General features: G+C 56.6%; 1 protein-coding gene across 1 annotated transcript in view; it reads left to right on the top strand.

Annotated features, from left to right (window-relative positions):
* Window positions 1-12,537, top strand: part of PHGDH (phosphoglycerate dehydrogenase) — a 31,042-nt gene that overhangs the window by 18,191 nt on the left and 314 nt on the right. The window contains exons 6-11 of the mRNA XM_060007110.1: window positions 3,284-3,416; window positions 3,947-4,095; window positions 5,662-5,814; window positions 9,365-9,497; window positions 10,737-10,867; window positions 11,463-11,700. Of these exons, the coding sequence (XP_059863093.1) occupies window positions 3,284-3,416; window positions 3,947-4,095; window positions 5,662-5,814; window positions 9,365-9,497; window positions 10,737-10,867; window positions 11,463-11,700 (937 nt within the window). The remainder of the gene's footprint in view (window positions 1-3,283; window positions 3,417-3,946; window positions 4,096-5,661; window positions 5,815-9,364; window positions 9,498-10,736; window positions 10,868-11,462; window positions 11,701-12,537) is intronic.

Below are 12,537 nucleotides of genomic sequence, written 5' to 3' on the forward strand. Positions count from 1 at the left end.
TGGTGGGGCTCTGGGCCTTCACCTCTGCACCTTTGAATTGATCTGGTTTTATCCGGAGTTTCTGTGTAAGGTTTCATCGTGTTGGGGGAGAGCACCAACGCTAAGCCCGAAGATTGGCTCTGGGGTAGAGAGGGGGCATGACTGTTAGGCTCCCCTGTTGGAATCCCTTTACCTTGAAGGCCTTCTTGCTCTCCTCCGTCCACGGTCAGCCAGGGGACCGGAAGCAGCGTGCTCAGCCTCCCAAGGCTGCCTTCTAGGACGGCAGCTAGGACGTCACCCGGGAGCTCCGCTTGAAAACCTAGGGTTCCTCTGCCGCCCCAACATCAGGAGTCCTGGGACAGGGTGAGGTGGGGCATCCCTTTGCGCAGCTCCCCAAGGCTCCTCTCTAGGAAACATAGATGTGTGTAACCGCGAGTGTCCTGATTTCCGCACGTGAGGACATCTGACCTAGCCAGGATACATTAGGACGTGCCTCGGGATTGGTCTCCCGGGCCTGCTATCACCCGTTTTATCTCTGGCAACGTGGTCCCCTGATATAAGAACCCCAGCCCTTAGTTGAGCTCAGCTCCTGTCCGCCCTGGGTATTTTGAGTGACAAATGAGAACAGGGTAGAATTCTTCCCTGCGGTTGTCTGCAGATGAACGAGGTACTGTTTCTCTGTGAAAGAAAGCTGAGTCGGGGCCTGCTGACCGCTGCGGCAGACGCTTATCCCTCCTCTTCCCCCCACCCCACGCCGTCCACTTCCCTTTAGACCCAGGCAGCTGCAGCGGGGGCACTGGGCCAGGCTTGGCCTGCAAGACCCTTCCTCCTGGCAGCCCCGTGCTGCTTCTTGGCTCCTAGGAGCCCAGAGCCAATAGAGTTGTGTGAACCCCCTCCATCGGGCTTGGCTGTGTGACCTCCGTTGGTGTCCCTACCCTCTTCCCGCTCCACATGAGGAAAAGTACATCTGGCTTAGAAATGAACGGGGCCGTTGTTCCAACCAGCCTCAGAGCCCACGGACAAAGACGACTTGTGAGGACAAGGGCAGGATCCTCTCCCCTCCCCTGGGCGTTTCATTCTCCCCAAGAGAAACGAGGAGGTTACATCTGGGGGAATGGCCACGTGGGGCTCGGGCGGTCCCGAGCTCACGATCCGGTAGGGCGTCTGGGAGGCAACCTCTTTCTCCTAAACCTCTGCCGGAGGTCGGAGTGGGACCCACCCGGCGTTTGTTGTCCCACAAGGCTGATGATGAAAAACGTGACCCCAAAGTGACACCTTGTTCATAACCGTTTTCAGTTTCTTCTCTGGGAGTGCTGACTTGATATAGCAATCTTCTGTGCCGTTATTTTCTAAAATAACTTGTATATTTCCCTAATTTCAAAATAAATTCATGATCCGTGGGGGAAAGTTAAACGAGCGTAGGAAAGCATAAAAGAGAAAAATTAATCCTACCACCTAGAGATGACCACTGTTGAAGTTCTTTCTTTGTTTTTGTTTAATCCTGGGCCAACTCAACATTTTCTCAGGGCTAAGGGAGCTTTCTTTTCATGGAATGTTGAATTGTTGGAAGTCAGAGCAGGGGTGACTTTGAAATCATCCACCTGCTTCTTTACGTAGAGTTGAGGACCCAGGTCTGGAGGCACTGACTTGCACCTTGACACACAGTCGACAGTGACTGAGGCAGGACTCAGGTCCGGCTCCTGGTTCACTGGTTCAGAGGCCGTATCCTGGGTCCTGCCAGCCTGCCCAGCTCAGTTGGCTGTCCGGCCTTCTTGAGGACATCCATGCCTTTGAGACATGGACCAAGCCCATGGAGAGAGCCCTGGGAAGGCTTCCTGGGCAGACCAGGCAGAAAGTGGGTAGGTCTTTTCTGTTGCAAGAGGTGGATGCTTCTCGCCTGGTGGCATATGCATCCCTGCTGCTTGTGCTGCCTTGGCAACCTTTAAAGCATTGTCCCTGCTGAGAGGGGTGTGGCTGACACCCAAGATTCTTTCTGATGTGGGAGAGATGTTTCCATCTCATTCTACTCCTGTTTTCTCAGGTGGGACTGTGGGCTGCTCACTCCACCCCTGATTACAGGGTAGGCATTAGGAGTGCAGGCCCTGGAGTCAGAATACTTGTGTCCCAGCTCTACCACTTGCTACTCTTAGGACCTTGGCTAAATCATTTAACCTCCACCTTAGTTTCCTCATATGTGAAACAGGGAAATAATAGTACCTAAGGAGGTTTGAGACACATAGTGAATGCTAGAGATGTTTGCCATTATCCGCTATGAGTCTGTGTCCTTTCTTCCTTCTCCTGAGCTTTGTCTTCTCCACCTTTCCCTCTTCCCATCAATATGTGATGACCTTTAGCTGATTTCATAGGGTTGATGAAGTTTACACCCCTGAGTTTCTTGTCTGTCCCCATCTCCCAGGCGTCAAACTTCCCTCCTTCTCCGCAGCCTCAGGGCGGTCCCTCTGCTTTGGGGGCCCACCCCCTCCCCAGCCAGCCCAGACCAGGCTTCTTTCTGGGTCCTCCCCACCCACGGTGCCTTTATGTCTCACTTTCCCTCTCTTGATGTCCTTCCCCATCCCAGTTCAACCTGCCTTGTTGAAAGGATTTGTCGTTAGTCATTTATACCTCTCTGCGCGATTAGTCACCAAGTTATGCCTTCCAAAACGAGATGCACTTTAAGTCTTGTTAAAAGAAACTTCAAGAGAGGGGACCGTACTCTCCCCGCTGGTGTCAGCACTGGTGTTTCACCGTCTTCCCCAGTGGCGAGTCCTGTCTCCTTGGTAACCCGCTCAGCACCACCACTGTCCTCCTCCCTCATCTCTTCCTCGCTCTGTTGAAGTGGGCGGTGCACCTGCCTCTGTCTCCTGGCCTGTTGGGCCTCCGGCTGCAGCCAGCTTCTCCCCCATTTCCCTCATGCCCTCCGACCGCGTCACCGCTTCCCGCAGGATCGTCCCGCCTCACGTGGGCTCCCCACTTTCCAAGGGCGTCTGAGCTCCCCTGGTCCAACCGTGCACCGGTTGTTCCCCTACCCGTTCGTGGTTCAGCGCTTGGAGGTGGGTGAACCTGCCTTTGAACTCTGGCGCCGCCCCCTCCAGTGTGTAAGCTCCACTTCCTTCAGCTCTAATGAAGGAAGAAGAATAGTGCCAACCCAGTTGTATTGTCATGAGAGGTAGACAGGTGTTGGGGAAGGCTTAACGGTGGTGCGGGGCATAGGGTCAGTGCTCCATTAGTCACAGGCTGCTGTGACTAATAATACCAGTGCTAATAATGAACAGTGACACTTACTCTCCCTCTCTGACTTCCCCAGACCATAGGGTATGACCCCATCATTTCGCCAGAGGTCTCGGCCTCCTTCGGTGTGCAGCAGGTGCCCTTGGAGGAGATCTGGCCTCTCTGTGACTTTATCACTGTGCACACACCTCTCCTGCCTTCCACCACAGGTAGGTGTGCCCCTACCTTGTGGGTTGGTCACAGAAGCCACAGACCAGATAAGGATGGGCCCTTAATCTGGCCTTTCCGCCTATGCTGGGGACCAGCTGTGGCGGTGGCCCATTCAGATCCTGTGAGCATGGAGCACGGTGATGTTTTGTTACATGGCCTTGCATCAGACCGAGGAGGGGTGAGTTAGGTAGAAATGCACAGGGTCTGGGTGGGCTGGGTCAACATGTAGGACCAGTGACTCCATGAGTACTTCCTGGGACCACTGCCGGCAGCACTAATGTCTCGGGGATATTTGGGATGTTTCTAAACTGAGTCTGGTCCAAATCCATGACAAGGACTCCTGCCCCAGAGCATCTGAGAAGGGAGCAGTGAGACCAGAAAGACCGTGGTCCCCCAGAAAGGAGGTGTGTGGGGAAGAGCTGGTGGGAAGGAGAGAGGGCCTTTGGAGCCGCTGCGGTTGCCAGTGCAGTGGGGAGAGCACGGGGATCCCCACACCAGTGCCGCAGGAAAGCTCCTCCCTCCGTTCCAGGCCTGCTGAACGACAGCACCTTTGCCCAGTGCAAGAAGGGGGTGCGTGTGGTGAACTGCGCTCGCGGAGGGATTGTGGACGAAGGCGCCCTGCTCCGGGCCCTGCAGTCGGGTCAGTGTGCTGGAGCCGCGCTGGACGTTTTCACAGAGGTGAGTCCCTGCTCAGTGCTGGTGGAGAGGGGAGACCAGATCAGAGGGACTTGGGCTGCAAGCCCAGCTGTGCAAAGACCTTGAGCTTCCTGTCTCTAGTGGGAGAAATTGTGTCGCCAAAAGTAACACATCTGTGGTTTGAGGAGCCCAGTGCAGAGCCTGGTACAGAGGCAGCCGAGCTGTCTTCTGCAAAACTCAGAGTTTATATAGGATGCATTCCTGGGCTTGGGCTCCTGGACGGCTACCCTGTTGATAAGTTCAGAGGAAGACAGAGCAGCAGATCAGTTCTGAGGCGGAGGATTTGGGGCAGGCAGAGAGGGGTTTAAGGTATTGATACAGATCTCTGGTGAAATGAATCCCACTACCAAGAAGACATTCCACCCAGTGTATGTTGGCTTTCCTTTCCCTTCCTCTCTTCCCGCAGAGGGAAGGAAGCCGAGGATACTGGTTAGACGTGTTCCCCTGGTCCCAGAGGCTGCTGTCCCTAGGTCTCTGTGCAGGAGCAGAGATATAGCATCTGCTCACCCACTGCCCCCATCCTGCCCTCACACCCGATAGCATTTCCACTCGAATCCTGTCCACCTCTCTTAAAAATCCCACCTCAGCGTCAGAGATCGGGGAGAAAGCACGGGCTTTGGATTAGGCAGCGGGGGTTTGCTGGTTACCAGCTTTGTGGCCTTGGCAAGACCCTGGCCCTCTGATGCCCCGTAGCACTCAGTGTCTGTTCCCTGCCCAGGGCACAGCATGCGTTGGGTTTGTGGTCCTGGCCATCTCTCTCAGCTACATCGTCAGCTCCTTGAAGGCAAGGGTGTGCCTGGCTCTTGTTTATATCGCCGTCTCCCTAACACGGCACCTCCCCCCGCTCTCTTTGGCCTCCCCATGACACTTCCTACTCTGCGGCCGGCACTCACAGACCTATGTGGCCAAATCCCGTGGGAGCCGATAGAGTCCTGGGGAGAATGCAGAAGAGAGGAGGCCTAAGTAACAGGTCCAAGGCCCCTATATTGTGCCCGGTGAGCAGAAGGGGTGGCAGGGGCACTGGAGGGTGGGGTAGGGGTGGCCAGGTGGGCCGCCTGTCCTGGTGAGAGCCAGGATGCAACACCCGTGTGGAATGCCCTCAAAGAGCCTGCCTCTGTGCTAAGAGCTGACAGGAAGTGCTGAGGGGTGGACTGGACTCGGGGCAGGGGCTAGAGGGGAAAAACCAATATCAGCTATACCAGCTACCACTGGTTGAGAACCTCCTTTATTACTGCATAATCTCCATAATAGTGTTAGGAGGTAGGTAGTAGTAACCCATTTTATAGACAGGGAAACTGAGGCTCAGAGAGATGGAGATTTTGCCCAAAGGCACATAGGTAGTAAGTGGTGGAGCTGAGATTGGAATCCGGTCTACAGCTCTGTCTACTCTGCTGTGATGGAACATTCATGAGGAAGACGGTTATTATTGAGTCCAGTGACCACCCAGACAAAACGGAAGTAGGAGGCAGCATCACCCCTGCCCTCTTCCCCTCCAACTCCCTGGGGCCGTCTGAAGCAGCCCACCCAGAGGTGTCTCTTTCTGGGCAGGAGCCACCCCGGGACCGGGCCTTGGTGGACCACGAGAACGTCATCAGCTGCCCCCACCTGGGCGCCAGTACCAAGGAGGCCCAGAGCCGCTGCGGGGAGGAAATTGCCGTCCAGTTCGTGGACATGGTGAAGGGGAAATCTCTGGCAGGAGTAGTAAGTACGCCATGTGGGGCTGGGCCCGGAGGTCAGAGGGAGGAGTTGCAGAAGGGCGTGTTGTCGCTGGGACCAGATTCAGCCCTGGGAGCCCAAGATAAGGGACTGTACTTGAGCCAGCGCGCTGGGTGGGGTGGCAGGAGCTGCCCCTGCTTAGCCTTGAGAGCTGAGGCCCGGCAGCAAGGAGCCAGCTCAGCTTGTTTATATTGTAGGCTCACTGCTGAGATTGTGTTTTTTCCCAGTGCCCTGCCTCTGGAGAAAGGCTCCTTTGTTCTCCACAGGCCTTGGGAGTGAAGGAGTGTGGCTGGCATGATGGCGGAATGCCCGAGGTAGGGGCAGGTGGGGGACGGCCTGTGGAGAAAGCCCTGAGAGGGCGTTCTCACCTCGTGACCCCGAGCGCTCGCCTTTCATCCCATCTCTCTTAGGACCCTGAGCAGGGATGCCCTACCCAGAAGCCTGCACCCATCTTCCCCATAGGAACCCTCCAAGCCAGCTGGCCCCCTTTCTTTCCCCCAAATCCTGGTTTCTTGACTGTGTTCACAGTGGGCACTTCCTGGTACGTGTTCCTCTTCCAAGCTGAACCTGACTGATACTTCAAGTCCTGTCTCATTCACTCAGTCACTCAGATGGTCCCTAAGCTCCAGTGGGTACCAGATACTGTCAGAGCCCTTTGGGGATATGGAGGTGAATAAGGAAGGCATAGCTGTCCATCAAGGGGCTTGCGCGCCACCTGCCCCTTCACGAAGACTTGCTTGGCCTTTCTAGCTCCATCCCAACCCTTTTGCAGTGAGCCACATTCTCTCCTATTATTGACGTTTCATGAGTTTATATCTTAGTTCTTAATTAAATTCTAAGTTCTCAGAGGACAAACAACAAAAAAGAAAACACCACCAAAAGCAAAACGATGTAAGCTTCTCTGCAGTTCATGTGGCTCTGCCTGGAGCATTTAACCAATAATGAATGAGAGTTGGGGCGCGGCTGGGGGGTAGTCCCTGACCCTCCTGGCTGACCCTCAACACAGGCATTTTCGCTTCTGAAGACAGAACTGCGGCAGGAGAGACACAGGATGCTTTGTTCAACCCTGCCAGCCCTGGTTTAAGAGCCCAGGCCACTGTGGCCTCTACACCCTGAGAAAGTAAAGGCGCCTACTGCTGTCCCGTAGGAGGGCTCCTCGGGGGCGGCCATCGCAGGTGCGACGGGCAGGCTGGGACAGCCTGGCAGTGGCCACAGCTCAGTGGTCAACAAAGACACATCCACATCCACGTCTGCACCCTCTCTCTGCGCTGTGTCTGTGGGCTTCTCAAGACAGGGCACGCTTTCTCACTCCTTTTGCATGCCGTGGGCTTCTGAGCAGTTCATTCCTCCCCCGTGAGGCTGGTGGGGACCCAGGCGAGGTTTGGGCCACCGTGACCATTGCCACCAGTCTGGGCTGGGCTTTTCTTTTTTCTGTCCACTCACAAGGCAGGGTACAGCCCTCAGCGGTGCAGCCCTTATGAGTTATTCAGGGAGTGGTGGCATTCCAGGCCTTTTCATGACGGGGACTCAACACCAGCTCCATCAAATGGGCCCACAAAATGTCCCCTTCTTACTTAAGAGGTCACATCTCCTAGTCAAATTGTTAAACTTAGGCAAATTGAACTCTCCAGCCACAACGGCTGGTGGGGTAGAGTAGGCATTTGTAAGAAAGACATATTTGTTACATGGGAAACTCCTCTGTCCCTCATTCTTTACCGGGTCCTCTCCAGTTCTGCTCTGACGTGAGGCACAGGTTAGCATTAGGGTCAGGTTGGTGCCCCAGTGCATTGGCTCTTCCTGGAGGCTCCCACTCATCTTCTAGAGAAGACAGACGCTCCTTTTACTCAGCAGACCTGGGGGAAGCACCGCCCTGGCCCGTGCAGGCACCTGACCAAGCGTGACGCCTGCCTTTGGGGCTTCTCAGTTGAGCACTTTCCTGCTGCCTGCTGCAGGCTTTCACACCCCAGCTGTGGCCTGGCCCTTCAGTTCTCCCCCTGCAGCTCTGGGACTCACTGCCCTTTCTGTGCCCTTCGGAGAGGATCAAAGGGGACCCGGCCGCAGGGTGCGATCACACCAGGATGCCCCTTACACAGAAGGGTCTGCTGGGGGTCCCGCCTCCTTGGTTGTTTCTGTCATCACAAGTCTCTTCTTTAATTCTCTGCCAGTTGTGTCTTTATGAAAACAGGAATAGAAGCGTCCGTGTTTTCTTTTCATTACATCTTAGAGCTGCCTGATTTGCATCCAACCCGGGTTTCTTTTTCTTTTCTTTTTTTTTTTTTTTTTGCAGTACGTGGGCCTCTCACTGCTGTGGCCTCTCCCGTTGCGGAGCACAGGCTCCAGACGCGCAGGCTCAGCGGCCATGGCCCACGGGCCCAGCTGCTCCGCGGCACGCGGGATCCTCCCAGACCGGGGCACGAACCCGTGTCCCCTGTATCGGCAGGTGGACTCTCAACCACTGCGCCACCAGGGAAGCCCCCAACCCGGGTTTCTAATTGAATCTTTCTTAGATGGTTCTCTTTACAAGTTGCCTCAGCATAAGTGGCCAGATACTTAACTCAGAGCCACAAGATGGAATAGACATTTTGACACAGAACAAGCTGGTTTTCGTTATCAAGCCCCTGCTGGGGGTCCAGCCAGCCAGACCATAGACTTACAACGTCAGAAGATTACGTGGCTTCTGCCTTCTTCAACTGCCTAGCAGGCCTGTGGTGGACTTCACAGGAGTCAACTTTTAAAGAGTGATAGGATCATCAGAAGTGTGTGAATCCAGGGAGTTCCCTGGTGGTCTAGTGTTTAGGATTCTGCGCTTTCACTGCCATGGCCCGGGTTCAATCCCTGGTTGGGGAACTGAGATTCCACAAGCTGCGCGGCATGACCAAAAAAAAAAAAAAAAGTATATAAATCCAGCCTTACAAATTGTGATTTTTTTTTTTTTTTTTTGCGGTACACGGGCCTCTCACTGTTGTGGCCCCTCCCGTTGAGGAGCACAGGCTCCGGACGCGCAGGCTCAGCGGCCATGGCTCACACGCCCAGCCGCTCCGCGGCATGTGGGATCTTCCTGGACTGGGGCACGAACCCGTGTCCACTGCGTTGGCAGGTGGATCCTTCACCACTGCGCCACCAGGGAAGCCCTCCCCATACGTTTTATGTCAAAGACCCATCTTCCTTCCCCAGCACAGGAGAAACAAGTCTCCGGTGGAGTGGGTTGGGGGCTCTGGCACATGTTCAGAGAAGAGGGAGGTGTCCTTTTCCCCATCTTCCCACTCCCTTCTGGCAGTTGGAAGTGGTCTTAGCCTTCTGTGCCCTCTTCTGGCTCTATAGCTCTCCTCAGCTGTGGGAACACATTGTTGTCACCTCATTGGTGGCTAGTGGAGGTTATCACCCCCCAGGCACCCAAAGCAAGGGTGGCCCCGTGCCACCTGCTCTCCACGTGGAGCTGAGTCTCAGCAGTAAGACTTTGCTTGGGGGCCGAGTTGGGCAGGTGTGCCCTGTCCCATCCCTTCCTGACCTCTGCCCTGCTCCCCTGTCTCTGCAGGTAAACGCCCAGGCCCTCACCAGTGCCTTCTCTCCACACACCAAGCCTTGGATTGGTCTGGCAGAAGCTCTTGGGGCACTGATGCAAGCCTGGGCTGGGTCCCCCAAAGGGACCATTCAGGTGGTAACACAGGGTAAGCCGGGAACTCTGCAGAGGGAGAGGGAAGAGGGGCGTGGACTCGGCACCCCACCGGGCGTGTCTGCTGCAGGCACAGACCAGTGAGGGACGCAGAGGTGACCCCGCTCTCGTGACTCCGCGCTTCATGTTTGGTCTGAGTATGGCTTGCTTGCTACTGACGAGAATGAGGACAAAAAGTTATTGGGAGATATACTTAATTTTCGTAAATCACGTTGATGCAGTCTTTTTAAGACATGCATGTTTGGGGTGCAAGAGGGACCTCCGTAAGATTTGGAATTTCACGTGCGAGGCAGTAGGATTGGTGGAGGGAGTCCGGGTGAAGCAACAGAACATTTTATTCTGGTTTTGACCCTGTTGCTTACCTGCTGTGGGACTTTTCCTTCTCTGAGCTGTGAGTTCTTCACCTGTGAAGTGAAAGCCGGGGCGGGGGTGTCAGACGAGGCAGGCGGCGAGGACATTTTGTGCTCTGACATCCTCAGGTGGGCCCTCGGGCAGGCTGATGCCCGCAGGGTCATTTGCTCTGCAGGGGAGTGGAGACGGGAGCAGTCCCCGCTGTCTGCCCCTCTGCAGGCTCTGGCCGCCTGTGCAGTGGGTCCAGCCCTGTGCGGGCGTGGTTGAGAGACCAGGGAGGGCCCCGGTCCCCTGACCCCTGCAGGGGCTTGTCCTGCCCGTTGACCATTGGGCATCCCCTCCCTTGGGGAGAGACTGGAGCAGAGGCAGGTAGAACCTGAGCATTGCCGGTACCAGGCAGGGGCAGAGCCAGGGGCCTCGCTGGCTGGGGTGCCGAGGCCTCAAGGAGACAAGACAGGGGAGTGGGCCCAGCTGCTTTAGTCGCCCCTTCCTGCTTCCATTTCCCGAGGCTGGCAAGGGCCTGAGTGCCGGGTAGGGATGAGGGTAGGATATTCTTCAAGTGTCCCTTTGGGGAAGGACAGGCAGGCCAGGGCGGACAGGCCAGGGGCAGGTGTGCGGGGCAGCAGAGTTAGGCCGGGTTCTGGAGAAGAGCTTCTTAAACTGGTGTAGAGCATCCCCGGTGTCCTGGCCTGGACCCCCCCGTGTGTCCCCCGCCCCGGCCACCTCTCTGCCTGCAGAGGAAAGCAGAACCGCCTGGCAGGCTGGAGTTGGGCCCCCAGGTCAGTGAGGAGCCGTGACCCAGAGCTCGGGGCCAGTGATGTGCTGCCCACCCCCTTGTTGTTCTACACACAGTGGCCTTACGGTGGCTTCTCTGGGTCCCCAGGATTGTCCCTGAAGAACTCTGGGAACTGCCTGACCCCCGCCGTCATCGTTGGCCTCCTGAAGGATGCTTCCCGTCAGGTGGAGGTGAACCTGGTGAATGCCAAGCTGCTGGTGAAAGAGTCCGGCCTCGATGTGCGCACCCCTCCCCTCCCCTCCCCTCCTCTCCATCCCCTCCATCCCGGGTCAGCACTGCTTTTCTCGCCTGCGTTCAGAGCACCTTGCAGCTCTGCTCCCCGAGCGGGAGCCCTGGGCGCCAGTCCTGCAGGTGACAGTGTCTGCCTGTGAGAAGTAGCTGTGATCTCTTCACTTGCAGAGTGCAGATACCACCGGCCCCGAGCATCGCTACGAGTGAACTAATACTCGTGAAAGTGCTTTGTGTATAAGTGCTCTGTGAGTGGGAGGGGCAGCAGTAGCCCCACTTCACAGCTGAGGAAATCGAGGAGCCCGGCTGGGAGCTGGGAGATAGCCCGGCGTGCTCGGCCCCGATTCTCCAACCAGTGCCCCTTTACCACGGCACCCGGGTTCCTGGTTAGTCTGCAGACTCCGGGAGCTCGCCACACATCCTCTTAGCCTCTGCCGCCCCTCGTGGCTTCCCCATCTGCCCTCTCCCCCCCCCAGCCCTGAATTGCTGAGCGTGGCGTGGCCGCAGCACTGAAGCCCTATAAATTGGCGATTAGGCCTAGGGAGGGGATGGGCGTCACTGTGCCTTTTTGCCTTCTCTCTGCAGGTAACCACTTCCCACAGCCCTGCTGCACCAGGGGAGCAGGGCTGCGGGAAATGCCTCCTGACTGTGGCCCTGGCAGGTGCCCCCTACCAGGCCGTGGGCTGGGTCCAGGGCACCACGCCTGTGCTGCAGGCACTCAACGGAGCTGTCTTCAGACCAGAGGTGCCTCTCCACCGGGGCCTGCCGCTGCTCATGTTCAGGACTCACCCCTCCAACCCTGCGATGCTGCCGACCATGATTGGTGAGGAGGGACCTGTCGGGCCAGCCGGTGCCCTTGAGGCAGCGGTGGGTGTGTGTTGAGGGCTCTGTCCTGGGACTGGGCTCCGTGGACATTTGCCTCCTTCGGCCCCTCCCCATGCCTGCCGGCATCACTGGATCTGCAGCAGGTTCCAGGACATTTGGGGAGCCGGTATGGAGTTCTGAGGTTAAGTGCCTTATCTAAGGTCGTCGAGTGGTGCGTCAGGGCTAGGGCCCCAGAGCCCCTATTGATAGGCAGGTGCTCACCACAGCAAGGACACAGTTGAGAACTGCCTGTAGAGCTGTATCCCAGGAGCTCAGAATTAAGTTGCAGGTTTCCTTCTGACCGCAGGCCCGGTGGTGGCCAGCCTGATCCAACAAAGCATGTCAGGGCATCCCCTCCAGATGTCGTGGGCATCTTGGATCTGCTCCTGTCCCCTGGCGCTCGGGCTCCTGGGAGTTCTGGAGCACTTCCAAGTATGGCAGAGACTGTGTCCACAGGCCTCCAAGGGCCTAATTTCACTATCGTTGCCAGCTGCCCAGGGGAACTTTCCCCTGCTTTTCCCCTTTGCTGATGGTCTGGATAAAACTGGCAGCCGGCAGGTCCAGCTCTGGCTCTTTGTGGTTGATCTTCCCTCCCCTGCCTTGCCTGATAGCCAGGGTGTTCCTAAAGCCTGCAGAATAGTGAGGGACCTGGGCAGAGCCCTTTGTTCCCTGTCTCAGTGCTTTGATTCTGAGACCATCACCCCCGTTGCAACATTGATCTTGGGAACTCAAGGCTTGTGAGCCTGCTCCCAGCCTCTTGCTTCTCCTTCCCCCCAGCCCTGTGCCAACCAGGGGT

This window comes from Delphinus delphis, chromosome 1 (genome assembly GCF_949987515.2).
Source record: "Delphinus delphis chromosome 1, mDelDel1.2, whole genome shotgun sequence".
Classification (NCBI taxonomy): domain Eukaryota; kingdom Metazoa; phylum Chordata; class Mammalia; order Artiodactyla; family Delphinidae; genus Delphinus; species Delphinus delphis.